Source organism: Portunus trituberculatus, chromosome 30 (assembly GCF_017591435.1).
Source record: "Portunus trituberculatus isolate SZX2019 chromosome 30, ASM1759143v1, whole genome shotgun sequence".
In the NCBI taxonomy this organism is placed as follows: domain Eukaryota; kingdom Metazoa; phylum Arthropoda; class Malacostraca; order Decapoda; family Portunidae; genus Portunus; species Portunus trituberculatus.
Window position 1 is genome coordinate 3,617,490 of NC_059284.1, and position 13,839 is coordinate 3,631,328.

At 46.2% G+C, this 13,839-nt stretch overlaps 1 protein-coding gene across 1 annotated transcript in view; it reads left to right on the forward strand.

The window, feature by feature from the left end:
• The window catches only part of LOC123510728, a 43,133-nt gene that overhangs the window by 24,755 nt on the left and 4,539 nt on the right, over positions 1–13,839 (forward strand). Inside the window, exons 10-24 of the mRNA XM_045266064.1 lie at positions 943–1,044; positions 2,483–2,746; positions 2,915–3,467; positions 3,780–4,022; positions 4,325–4,482; positions 4,796–5,333; positions 5,665–5,812; positions 6,642–6,898; positions 7,499–8,839; positions 9,332–9,526; positions 10,346–10,475; positions 10,842–11,074; positions 12,598–12,736; positions 13,296–13,372; positions 13,613–13,684. Of these exons, the coding sequence (XP_045121999.1) occupies positions 943–1,044; positions 2,483–2,746; positions 2,915–3,467; positions 3,780–4,022; positions 4,325–4,482; positions 4,796–5,333; positions 5,665–5,812; positions 6,642–6,898; positions 7,499–8,839; positions 9,332–9,526; positions 10,346–10,475; positions 10,842–11,074; positions 12,598–12,736; positions 13,296–13,372; positions 13,613–13,684 (4,450 nt within the window). The remainder of the gene's footprint in view (positions 1–942; positions 1,045–2,482; positions 2,747–2,914; positions 3,468–3,779; positions 4,023–4,324; positions 4,483–4,795; positions 5,334–5,664; positions 5,813–6,641; positions 6,899–7,498; positions 8,840–9,331; positions 9,527–10,345; positions 10,476–10,841; positions 11,075–12,597; positions 12,737–13,295; positions 13,373–13,612; positions 13,685–13,839) is intronic.

The following is a 13,839-nucleotide window of genomic DNA, read 5'->3' on the forward strand; positions in this document are numbered from 1 at the left end:
ATGTACTGGTAACTCCTCTTGTCTCTTCTGTGTTCTTTTAAGGGGGTTGTCTCTGTCTCTTCTTGCTCTGGTATTCTCCTTTGTGGTTATATCCTCCTTTCTTTCAATATTCATCTGTTGTTTTCTTGTGCTTCCCTCTGGTCATAGCTTCATTTATTTTCTTCCTATATCTGTGCTATCGGTTTGTCTTCCTTTTATTGTGTGGTCATAACTTCTATTCTTTATTCCAAATACTTTTTCTTCTATCCTCTCTCTATGTTCCTTCTGTCACTTCCTCCACTTTCTATCCTCTCCTGTACTTCATCACTATTTTTCACTTTTCCTGAGGTTATTTTCACTTATTTTCACCTGAATGGCCACCTATCAGTAGTAAATGGCCTCAGGTGTAGTCCTTCCCTCATGTGTCAGCAGTGAGATTGGAGTCAGGTGTGCAGAGGTGGATCAGTGAAGGTGTTTTGCTGCTACCACTGCCACTGTCACTGTTGTTGTTGTTCCTGTCTTTTACCTTTTGTTTTGGTATAAAGTGGGATGAATGTGTATTTCTGATCTATTAGTGACTTGTGTTGTGTAGTGAGTGGTTAGTTTGTAGTGTGTGTGTGTGTGTGTGTGTGTGTGTGTGTGTGTGTGTGTGAGTGATTTATGAGGTAGTTTGGTTTTAGTCTGCATCTTGTTAACTGGAATGAATTGGTAAGGTTTTTATGGTGTAGATGTTTTTAATTCATTATATTTACAATGGAATTTTGAGTTATTTATTGCTTATTATTACTGTGTGTGTGTGTGTTTTTGGGATTTATTTTTAGTTTTCACTGGACATTTATATTTTGTTAGCAATGTTTAAAGGATAATTTTTTTAGTTTGTTTTGAAGCACCAACATTAATGCACGGTGGAGCTTTGCATGTGCCGCACTCATGGATGTGTTTCTGTTGTGGTGTGTCATGCAGCCAGTTCCTCCAGGACTTCCATGGGACCTCTGCCCTGGGACACTTTGAACCCTCCCCAATATACCCTGATGGTTCACTTTCCCGCCTCAAGTCCTATCCCAGGTAGGTCCTGCCTCGGCCTCACACACGCAACTTCCTCCCTGGTCATTCCTCTTACTGCTGTCACTGCCGACAGGTTTCTCTCTGTCAACTGTCAGTGTCACTCCATGAAGGTGTTGAGTGCTGTGGTGTTATTGGTGTGTTACTTCTTGAAAATTGGATTGCAGCATTTTTTTTTTTCTCATCTTTTATTCTTATTCAGCATATTTTTCTGCATCGCCCTTTTCTCACATTGGGAAGGGCGTCTTTATGTGCTTTGTATGTGGTTCAGTGCTGGGAAGAAGCTTGTGTCTGCCTCCCATGTGTACTGCTAACTTCCACTCTTTCATTTGTCATCACCTTGTCTCTCTTTCTCTCAACTGCCCAGACTCCAGGTGGCGTTGCTTGCTTCACTCCCTCTACTTCACTGTAGTGTGGAGATCCTGTTGTCATTTCATGCTGTGTGTGTATGAGTATGTGTGTGTATGGCTTGTGGTGCTCTGTGCGGCTGCTGTGTGTGCTGTGTGCTGTTACAGTCTGGCTTGTATCACAGTGTTGGTGCTGTACAAAATCAGGTGTTGTAGAGAAGTGCTGTGGTTTGTTAATTGGATACAAGTAGAAATTAGAATTAATACTGGAGTTTTTTTATATGGTACAGAGGGTTTAGTTAGTAGGACAGCAGTAACCAATATGTAGATTATATTATGGTCCTCTAGTCTGGGTGTTGATAGTGTCTGTGCCAGTAAAACCTCATGCACTATTGAAAACTTGCTGCATTGTTGAATATTGAGCAACTGAGGCTCTGCTGGGTACGAGGAGGTTTGAGAAGGAGAGAGCAAGGAGAGTAAGTCCAAATGAAGGTACCAGTAGTATGTTGGGAGGCTAGCCAGTGGTGGTGGTGGTGGTGGAGGAGGCCCTGTGACATTTGTGTGTAGTGTAGACAGTAGTTACATGGCAAGTGTGAAGAGTATGAAGGGAAAGGTACTAGATATTGTGTTTATACTTTACAAATAACACGTGAATGAGAGAGACATTGTTTAGTTCTCTTTTCAGCCATGGGAGATTATGTACACAGGAGTCAGTTATGCAGAAAGGCTGGTTTGGCTCTCAACAGATGTTATTTTTATTATTATTATTCCTTATCCTCCGTTATAAGGTAAACAGTAACCCTCTGGCCCTCTGCAGTAGCCATGAATTAGATAGAGCATACAGGAAAGACAGACCACCGTATGGATGATGCTCATATAGAAGTGCCATTTGGTTCTCAGTATGTGCCATTTGTTAGAGTTTGCCTTACACTCTTTAAGGGAACCAGTGCTTAAGTGGGCCTTTTTTTTTTTTTTTTTTATATTTTGATGCCCTTGCTTGGCTTTCTTCCTACATAATAAAAAGATAAAAAAATTCCTTCTGCAAGAGTCACATCCTCACTCACAGGATGGTAACAGTGGTGGTGTCATTGCAGTGGGGAGCTGAGCGGGGCACCGTCTGTGGGAGATGACAATGTGAGTGAGCCAGCACAGCGCATGACCCCGGTGCACTTTGGCCGGCCTCACATCAGCGCCAGGTTCACACCGTCGGGCCAGCTGGTGATGGTGCTGCCCAAGGACCCGCGGGATGGAGAGAAGGCGGTGGTGCAGCTGAGGGATGTGCAGAAGATGTTGTGTGTGGACCCTGCTGAGAGTCGAGCTGTCCACCAGATGAAGAACTACTCCGGCCCACTGACCCTGTGAGTGACCACTGCTGTGTGCTGTGTGGAGTGTACTTGTTTGATGAATGCACTTTAGTTTAGATTATTTATTATTTGTGGGGTCCTGAATAGTGTGAGAGTGGTGAAGACTGAGTACAACTTCTTAGTTGGATAGGTGAGGCTTGACGATTGATTTGTGCCACACAGGTCTGACACTCACAAGGACGTGGTGATGAAGTACTGCGAGCACCAGGCAGCGGAGGCGGGGAGGAGCCTCACCCTGGCAGACAGGGAATCTGTCATGCTGATCTGGGAGTACCTGGCCCTCCTGGTGAAGCAGAACGGCAAGCTGTTTGGCAGTGACATCGCAGGGCTGCTGCTCAAGGGACGCGAGGTGGCCCCCGCCCCGGCACACCCTAGCCCCCACACAGAGGAGCCCCCAGAGGAGGTGCCGTCTGACACCAGTCCCCAGGATGAGGGGATAGACCTGCCCCCCCAGCCCTCTGCGCTTCCCCCCGGCAGGGATGAGGCAGTGCTCCTGAAGAAGTTCACGGAGTACCTCTGTCTGGGCCGCAAGAAAGAGGCGGTGGACTACGCCATCCGAGAGGGTCTGTGGGGCCATGCACTGGCCCTGGCCTACAAGATGGACACCACCACCCACACCCGGGTGCTGGCCGCCTTCATGAGTCACATTCCTCGCACCGATGTGCTCCTCACACTCTTCCAGCAGCTGTCAGGCAAGAAGCCGGAGATCACCAAGGTGAGTGGTTGGTGCCTCATGCCACACACCAGCCAGTGCACCACTGGTGGCTGTCCTTCAGTAAAGTGTAATACTCTTGTTATGCATTAATAATTGTGCGTCTGTTGTATAATGTTGTAGCATGTGCTACAGGTGGTTTTAATACATTGATGATTTTCTCTTAATGTTTTTTGTTTTGTATTATTTTGTAAGATATTTCCCAAGCCATAATATTAAAGTTTGTGTGTAGAAGGCTAAAGATGAATGTGTCTCAATGGAGAGCCTGGCAGTGTTGCATTGGTCAGTGGTTCCAACACCACCTTCCCTGCACAGAGCTACAGTCCCCAGCAGTGGGGCGACTGGAGGCAGCACCTGGCTGTCATGATTTCCAATCCCACCGGTGCCAACCATAAGGACCAGGCCTCCATTGTGGCACTGGGGGACACCCTGGCGGCGCGGGGACAGCTGCACGCCGCACACTTCTGCTACCTGGTGGCTGAGGTGCAGTGGGGGTCCTACACCTGTAAGGACTCCAAGCTGGTGCTGATCGGAGCCTCACACCACCTGCCCTTCCAGGTGCTCAGATCACTACCCTTCTCCCGTGTGTGTGTGTGTGTGTGTGTGTGTGTGTTTATGTGTTTATGTGTGTGTGTGTGTGTGTGTGTGTGTGTGTGTGTGTTCTCAGATCAGCATCATATCAAAAGTCTCAATAGTCTTGATGAGTACACTATGCCATGTTGAGGCCAGATAGTCTGGCATTGTTACTAGTACAAGTTACAAGGAAGTAATGCATTGACAGTTGGTTAAGTATTGTATTAGTGGTTGTGACTGTTGCTTGAGGATGGACAAGTACAAGCTTAACACTGGTGCTCCCACAGGCCTTTGCCACCATTGAGGCCATCCAGTGCACCGAGGTGTATGAGTTTGCCCGCTCTCTGGACAGCAGCAACAGCCCTGCGCTGGACACCTTCCAGTCGTACAAGCTGGTGTATGCGTTGCGGCTCACCGAGTGTGGCTTCCCTGCCGAGGCCTTGAGGTCTGTGGTCTAACTCTTCACTAGCTTTGTTACCCAAATTTTGCTTTTATTTACTAAGTGTGGCTTCCTTATTAAGACCTTGTGTATTGCCTTATTTTTCAATATTATTCAAGTTTAATTTTTATTTCTTAATTTACTTTTTCTGTGTGGAGAAGTTTGTGAAGTGCAGGGATTTAGAAGCTCCCTGCCCAATAATTTTTGCACTTGTGTGTTGAGATGACTGTGTTGTTGCTGCAGGTAGTGTTTGTAGAAGTGTAGTGACTGTTGTTCCTGCAGGTGGTGTGTGTTGAGATGTTACTGTGTTGTCCTTCAGGTACTGTGAGGTGATCAGTCAGTCTGTGGAGAAGAACCCCACAGCATACAAGGTGGAGTTCCTGTCACAGGTGTACGACTTGGCCTCCCGCCTCAAGTACCATGACCTGCACTACCAGATGTATCAGGGCGAGGTGTCCGAGATGCCTGACCCACAGTGGCTCACCAACCTGAGGGCCGTGTTGGACGCAGCGCGGCACCGAGAGCACCAGGAACGCTTGGACCACCAGCAGGACATCACCAGAAGCGAGGACGTCCAGGCATACTCACAGATGTACTCCCAGGATCAGCCCTCACAGGAGAACCAGACCATGGCAGTTGATCCTAATTACTCCATGGCAGACACCACTCAGCCTCACATCCCCATCATGGACCCACACACGAGCTATGGTGCGGCCACGAGTCAGCCCTACCAGCCCCAGGACTCGGTGTATGGTGGCCAGCCCCCCTCTGATGTGATGGACAGCTCTCTCTATGCCGCTGCCTCACACTCCCCCAGCAAGAGTGTAGATACTCCCCCAGTGAACCGCTATCCTCAGGTGTGTTAGCGTGTTAGTGTGTTTGTGTCTTGTGTTGCTTTGATGCTATCCAGTTGAGTTGGTTCTGCTCTGATGGCTGCTGCTTTAACACTTCAAAAGGCACTGGCTATTTTTCAGGTTTCCATTCACTTTTATACATTTTATTGTTCTTTCTCATAGTCTTTTCTCTTTGTGCCTTATGTATTCTCATTACTTTAACCCTCTGCTTTATTCATTCCATAGACATTTCCAGTAACTCCTTTCCAGTGATTGTGTCATTATAAGTTGTCTTATACAAACATACTTTCTACTAGTACCCGTGTTATCAAACTGTTCCTCACTGCATGGCCAGGAGGAGGGACCATCTGCTGTGGAGACTCCCATGATGTCACAGCCGTCACCAGAACACTCCCAGTATTCCCAGGACACCACCTACCAGGGCTCCTACCACCAGCAGGAGCCTTACCTCCACCCCACTACCCAGCAACCCAATAGCTTCGGTTAGTTCCCCACACTGCAGGACACTTGAGTCTAAATGAGTTGTGTTTTGTTGTGGGGCAGAATTTTTTGACAGTTACATCCATTAATCCGACTTAGACTACTGGAGTTTCTAGATGGTCCACTAAGTAACTTGCCAATTTGAGGAGAACCTGTTTAAATTCCAGTGGTTTACTGGAAGACAGGGGCATGTTAATCTAAATGAATTGTGTTTTGTTGTGGAGCAGAACTTCATGATAGAGGCCAATTTAGACTAGGAAAAACTTTCAAACCAGATCTGATTCAGTAAATAACTTTGGCAATCTTAGGAAAATCTGTTTAATTTCCAGTGGTTTACAGGGAGACAGACTTGTGGGATTGTATTGGCAATCTTAGGAGAATCTGTTTAATTTCCAGTGGTTTACAGGAAGACAGACTTGTGGGATTGTATGAAGTGTGTAAGTGGCATAAGAGCATGGGAAAACAAGCAGCAAGTAGCAGGTTGAGGTACACAAGGCAGCTGATCACAACAACTAGAGTGAGGGAGTGACCAGCAGACAGAGTTAGCAGGGACATGGGAACAACTAACAACACACACACTAAGACCACAGTTCAGGTTTACTAACAGGAAGATTACCAGGCAAAGTATAAACTGAGAAGGTAAGGTAGGACAGACATCAGTATTTAGCTTGAGGAGTGACCAATGGCAACAAAAAGATAAAAGAAAAAAGGCCCTCTCAGTTGCCAGTCTCCTATGCAGTATAGTAGAATGAATCTGCAACAACGACAGGTCTGATGGTTTATATAAGAGAGAAACTAACAAATTAATGAGTTTGTGTGTTGTGTTAACAGAGCAAGGGAGTGGAGGAGAGCAGACCATGAACGACACCTCACTCGCCCAGCCCAGCAATCAGGGAGGCTACCAAGGATACCCACAGCAGGACACCTACCAGCAGTGGACGCAGCCACAGCTACAGCCCACAGAGGGAGGTGGTATGCCAGCCCCCTCTGACGCTGCCCCAAAGCCTACAGAGTCTCCAGCCCCACAGCAGCAGCAGCAGCGAACCCCTGAAGAGGAGGCGTACTGGGCCGAAATGTCAAACAAGAAGGTAAGGAGTGGTGAGGATGGGAATGTTTACTGCCTTACCTAATGCTTATCATGAAAAGTGGAATGATATTATTATTATTATTATTATTATTATTATTATTATTATTATTATTGTGAAAGTTGTTTTGGATAAGCTTTCAGAGGAGATATTTTTATTGTACACATGAAGTTCCTTTCCTTTTCACAGTTGTAGCATTTACTTTGTTTTTTTTTTACATTTTCTTCAGGATCACCTGTGAAAAGATGCAGTGTTCATGTACATTTTTTGCTTCAGTCAATTGCTGAGTTGCCTTGCATTTGCTTTTTTTCCCTCCTCTTTTTACCGATGGTCTTGATGCTGTGAGTGGGAGGAAATAATGATGACTACCCCTGTTATTAGCTTATACTACCTTGTCATTATACTGCTGGCTATACATACAGTACTACTTTGGTTAAGAAGAGTCAGACACAAGGCCCATTACTGCACAGTAGTGTGTACCTTGTGAGCCGTAGTGAGTGTCATGCTTCACTGTTGCCTTGGCCTGCACTCCTTAGAGCTAAGTTATGTAGAGCTGGAAGTAGGTGACCTGTAGCCATGACCACTTTGTCCTGTGGGCTGTAGGAAGGCAGTGACCCGCTGAAGGTGGGCAAGGGAAGGGGCCAGGAATGGAGGCATGGCCCGGATCACTCCCTCAAGCAGCATGAGGGTAGAACAAAGAGGGTGTCCTTCAAGCCACAGGCAAGTCCACTGCAGGAGAGAAAGCGAGCCGTGCCCCCGGCCACAAAGGACAAGACAGAGCTGGCCAGGAGTGCCTCTCGGACAGTTCACACTAACCCCACTAACGGTGCCGCCTCACTCACGCCACCCAGACACCCTCCCGGCACAGAGAAGCACCTCACCCACAGCGTCGAGGTGGTGGCCTCCCTCCCCGCCAACCACCCAAACCGCATCCTTCCCTTCTCTTGCATACCCCGCACCTTCCCCCCTCCCAAGTCCTTCACCCAGCAGCGCCTCAGAGTTCCCTCCAACCCTCTGGTCTTTGGCGGCTCCTTCCCCATAGACGAGCCCCTGTCGCCGCGCCAGCTGGGCTCCGGCGGCGGCAGAGGAACACAGGGCAGCCTCCCCACCACACCTCGGACCTACCAGGTGGACACACTGTGCTGCCAGGCGCCAAACCTCTGTGATGAGCATGCCAAGCTGGGCCACGACACTGAGCTGGCCCGGGCCACGGCACGCTGGGAGGCGGCACAGAGCAGGGCCAACATGGAGGAGGATGGTGAAGATGGAGATGACGAGGACGACGACGATGAGTGTGACGAGAGCATACTGAGCCCACCCATCACCGCCACTGCCACCACTGCCACCACTACCACCTGCCAGCTGCCTGCGTCCTCCCTAGCCTTCCAGGGGGCTTGTAGAAACTGTAGTGGCCCCTGTCCTCCCCCCTGCCACCCCGCACCCTGCCAGCCAGTGCTCACCTATCCTGTTGATGGCCATGTAGAAGGCGGCCTGGTTCCCCTCACTGATGATGATGATTATGACTACCAGGAGGAAGAGTATGATGAGTTTGGTGGCGACGTGTACGAGTACGAGGACGACTACGTGGAGGAGGAGGAGGAGGAGTGTGGGGAGGCCCTGGTCATGGTGGAGGGCAGGCACCGAGACACAACCACCGACTTCCACCTCAGACATCGCCACCCTCAGGTTGCCACCACCACCACCACTGCCTCACCCGCACCCTCCATCGCCGCCGCTGCCGCTGCGAATGAAACCCTGGCATCTGTGGAAATTTCTTACTCCAGCACACCCGTCGCTCAGTTGTCCTCTCCTTCGCCTCTTCTTCCTCTTCCCTCTCCTCCACTGTTACCACCATCCACACATCCACCACCACCACTACCTCCATCGACGCTCGTGGGTGACGCGCCCCATCCACCCTCGCCCCCTAACTGTCTGGCACCTCAGGTACTAATGGGCCTTGCGCTCGGCACTCTCCACTTGCCACAGACCCAATGAGTTCATTCTGTTGCCGTGCTTCGTTGTGTTTTGTTGGTTGTTCTGTTGGTGGGTCTCTATCCCTCACTTTTGGTTCATCTTTAGTTTTTATCTACATTTGCCTTGCCTGTTTATTTGCGTGTTTTTCCCAAATTTTGTTCCTAGACATTTTAGTGTGACTCTTTGTTCTTTTTATTATCCATAGCATGCTACTCTAGGCATTTTGTAGGACACTCTTATGCTTGATTTGTAGAAACATACATATCTGTGTGAAACATACCATAGCTTATAAGTGAACATAATCTAACATGAATATTGCCTGAGTTTGACTTGAAGATATAACTCACAACATTCCATCTCGTGTAGAATTGATCAGAAGGCAGAACAAGATGCAATGACTATATTGGCTTAGCACTAGTGTTGTATTGGCAATGAGTCACCACTGTACCCTCACCCGTGCAGAGCGGAGGCAGCAGCACCACCAGTAACACGAGCAAGGAGGCCAAGGCAGAGGAGAGTAAACCAGAGGAGGACAAGAAGAAGAGTGCAGCCAAGGATAGCAAGGCAGGGAACAACAAGGGAGGCTGGCTCTCTAGTTTGCTGCCTTGGAAGAGCTCCACACCACAGGCCAAGCTTCCCGATGACAATAATCCCCAGGTAAGCTCTCCGGCAAGTGAAGGAGTGTGTGTAGTGAAGCCTGTGTCAGTCTTCCTTAGCTGGATATCAAGAGGAGTGCATTTTTTATTTATATTATTTATTTTATTTTTTTATGCAAGAGGGGAAACCAGCTAAGGGCAACAAAAAAAAAAAAAAAAAAGGCCCACTTGATAGCCAGTTCCCTTAAGGATAATTAGAGTTAGCCAAAAGTCTGGGATGAATGTCTTGAATCCTCAGGTATTGGCTGTGTCATTGGGGAGCAGAGTAAGGCAGAAAATGTATGAAATGATTGAAAAAACAGCCACTTTTGATGTTATTGTCATATTGTAGCAGGGAAACACTTAACCTCTTCAGTACCATGACGCATTTTCATATTCTGCTTCCTATTTGGTGATTTTACGTAGCTTCAGAAACTTGTGTGGGTATTGAAATAGTGAAGACTGTGGCCATTAATCTTCTGATCTCCATAGACCCTTCCTAATGTCAATAAAATGGTCTAATTGTTTACAAATCTCAAGGTAAAAATATTTTCCAGTACTGAACGATTAAAATAGTGAAGACTGTGGCCATCAATCTTCTGACCTCCATAGACCCTTCCTAATGTCAATAAAATGGTCTAATTGTACAAAAATCTCAAGGTAGAAATGTTTCTTAGTATTGAAGGGATTAGAATAGTGAAGACTGTGGCGATCAATCTTCTGAGCCTTCCTAATGTCAACAAAATAGTCTAAATGTTCACAAATCTCAAGGTAAAAATGTTTCCCAGTATTGAAAGGGTTAATTTTAGTGAGTCAATCATGTGTGTCTCACGGTGGACAGATTGTGTGGGACCCGGATAAGAAGAAATGGGTGAACAAGGACGGCACAGAGGAGACCACCGCCCCTGTTGCTCCACCCCCAAAGATGCCACAGCCAGGCCGGGGACTGCCATCCAGGGGAGTCAATCGCAGTGAGTCAACACACCACCACACACACCCACTTCCTCTTCTCTCCCAGCACAGGCAGCTCTCGCCATAATGCTGTTCTGGTGCTTAAGAAATTGACTCTTTAAAATTTTTTTCTTGGTAACAATATTGTGATGTATATAACTAAAGCGTCCAATTTTTTACTGAAAATTTTGCTCGGTGTAGTAAAAGATAGAAAAAATTCCATTCTTGCAGTCTACAAGTTTTCTATATATAATTTTTTCCTTTCTCAAGTAGTAAAAAGCATGCATAGTTTTATCACCATTGTAGTTAAGAAATATTTACATCATACTCGTCCTTTATTGCACTGTTCATGCCATTTTGCAGCTGTATGTGTGTGTTTTCCGCAGTGACGCGCTATGTGGACCCCATGAAGGACAAAGGGACAGGAGGAGCGGCAACACAACCTCCAATGCTTCCCTCAGTGCCCATGGTGAGCCCCTCTGTGTCCCCTTCCCTCATGGTGCCCCAGCCTATGCCACCCACACAGGAGAACAAGGAAGCTGGCGGCCCACAACCACAACCACAGCCTCAGCAGCAACCACCACAGCAGCAGCCCCCACAGAACCCCGAGGTGGCCCAGGTGAGTGTGGTAGTGTGTGGTGCTGCATGGAATGGTCTGGTGGGCAGTGGATAGTGTCGTTTTAAGGGTTGTATTCTCAAACACTTCTGCGTTTCACCTCCACTTTGACAAAGGCTTTATTTAAACTTACACAAGTTTTTTTAAGATGTTTTTACGGTTCTAGAGGCAGAGTGACAAGATTTCTGCATTATTAACTCTAGAAACACTCTTGAAAACCATGCTAGTCATCTCTGCAGCCTTGGGAAACGGTTACGATTAGAGAGAATAGCATTTTTAAGGTGTTTTTACAATTCTAGAGGCAGTGTGACAAGATTTCTACATTATTAACTGGAGAAACACTCTTGAAAACCTCCTTAATCATCTCTGTGGCCTTGGAAAAGAGTCATGGTGAGAGAGCAGAGTGTTTCTGAATACAAGTCTAAGAATAGATCAGTTAGACATTGTGTGGATTGTCATTTTGTGTTATCTCTGTTCCATCCTTCATTTGTGTTTCTCTCTCCATGGTGTTACTTATACATATATATTGTTGTTATTGGGAGTTTAATGTGCTACTACTACTACTACATACTGCTACTATGTGAAACTAACAATATATAATAGAGCCTTAGTACAAGTGATTCAAGGTGCTACACATTTCCAGGGTATCTGTGTAAAAGGATTAAAGTGGTGACAGCATCTTGTACCCTGACACTGAGCTCTACTTCTCTTTCAATCATAGTCTTGTATATTATCGGTACAAGTGGTCCAAGTTACTACACGTTTCCAGGGTGTCTGTGTAAAAGGGCTCAAGTAGTGACAGCATCTTGTACCCTGACACTGAGCTTTACTTCTCTTTCATAGTCTTGTATATGATCAAAATTTCTCTCCTGGCTGCACCTACCCAAGAAAACAGGCAGCTGGTGATGTTCGCCTAGGGTAAGGAGATTAAAGGGTGTCTGAAAAGTGGAGTTTGTCTATGGTTCGTATTTTCAAACACTTCCATGCTTCACTTCCACTATTTCAAAAGGCTTTATTTAAATTTACACAAGTTTTTAAGGGTGTTTACAGTTTTTAGAGGCAGAGTGACAAGATTTCTGCATTATTATCTGGAGAAACACTCTTGAAAACCCTGCTAATCATCTTTGGCCTTGGGAAATAGTTATGGTGAGAGCAAAGCCTTTCTGAATATAGATCTTATTACTCTTGTGACTTGAGTTTCTCCTTAGTGCCACAAAAAACGGGACTTTGCACACAGAAACAGCATTTGAATCCTGAATGGTGGAATGTAGTATTTCTCTCTTCAAGCACTGTCTTGCCCAGCTCTCAGCCTTACAGCACACAGCTTTATTGTTTTTTGTTTCTCGGGCATCTTAATGCATTGCCCCCCCCCTCCCCCCACACACACACACACCTTAATCTCAGGTGTAAATACTAATAGGTGTAGGAAAATTGTTAACCAAATTTCTTTACCAACCAAATATTCGTAACTATTTTGACAAAGATTGTGGCCACAGACTTCACACTTAATTATGTCTTCTTCTTAGCTTGCCATTCCTAGTTTCAAGTTCACTAGGAAGGAGCAGAAGCAGGAGGAGGATGAGGAGGGGGTGGAGGAGGTGGAGATGGAGATGGAGGAGGACGATGATGAGTATGAGGACTGTAGTGGAGCAGAGAGTTTCATAGGTAACATTCCCTGGTGGGGACGTGTACCTGTAGCAGCTTGGAGTGCATTGCTATCCCATATAGCCTGGCTAGAGTGTGGGAGTGCTAGGGACATGAACCAGCAGTAGTGGTGGTGATGGGTGGTAGTGTGTTGGTGGTGGTGTTGGTGGTAGTGGTAAGCATTGCACTTAAGTTGATGTAGTCTTATAAATGTGAATTGATTCATTGGAAAGCTAGAAATGTAAGTATCTTGTATACATGCAGCTTGTATTGCTTACAGTTTTTTGTTAATTTTAATTATATGTTGAAATTAATCATTTACAAATTGACATATGCAATACTTGAACCACAAGAAGTAGTGTTTAGATCAAGATGTTTGTGGGAAGCACAGACCAATGTCACTACTACACACTAATGTTCCCCACCAGAAGAGGAACAGTAAACAGTGAACAGTTGTCAGCCAGCAGGCCAAACAGTAGAACATTTCAAGAATGGTTACTTATTTTATGTTTCATGATTGGGAATGTTCTTTACTAAAGCAATAACATTTTCAGAATGGTGAGGTAGATTGTTATTCCAGATGTGGTTGTAGAGTGCAGGTGTGATGAGGAATGTGTCACAAATAACAGGACTCACAGCATGTGCTGCTTCAAAGCTGTAATTCTCTAATTGTACATTGGAATGTTGTCTTGAATCCTTCAAGTACTAGTGTCAGAATGTTGCATTGCCAAGATAGTGACATAGCTTTAACAACACACTGTAAGACTAAGCTGACAGCACCTTACTTCACCACAAAGTGTGCTGTCTTCAGTCATAACTCTATTTTACTATAAGCCCTATGAATATATAAGCCTAACATCCACTGTCACCATCATGACGCTGAGTTTAATTTCATAGATGAGGCGAACGCGCTATATATCAGAAAGCTCCATTGATTTAGAGGATGACTGGCCACCCGCCAATACTGAGGTAAAGCCCTGTGACCTCTGAGGGAGCCGAGAGAGCTAAGGGTCACGATCATGGCTGGGTCTTCTCTCTGTAGCTGGTGTGGGTGTGAGTGTGTACTAATCTGCTGCTACTGTCTGCCCCACACTCATGATTGTGTGGTGCACTTGACAGGTGCT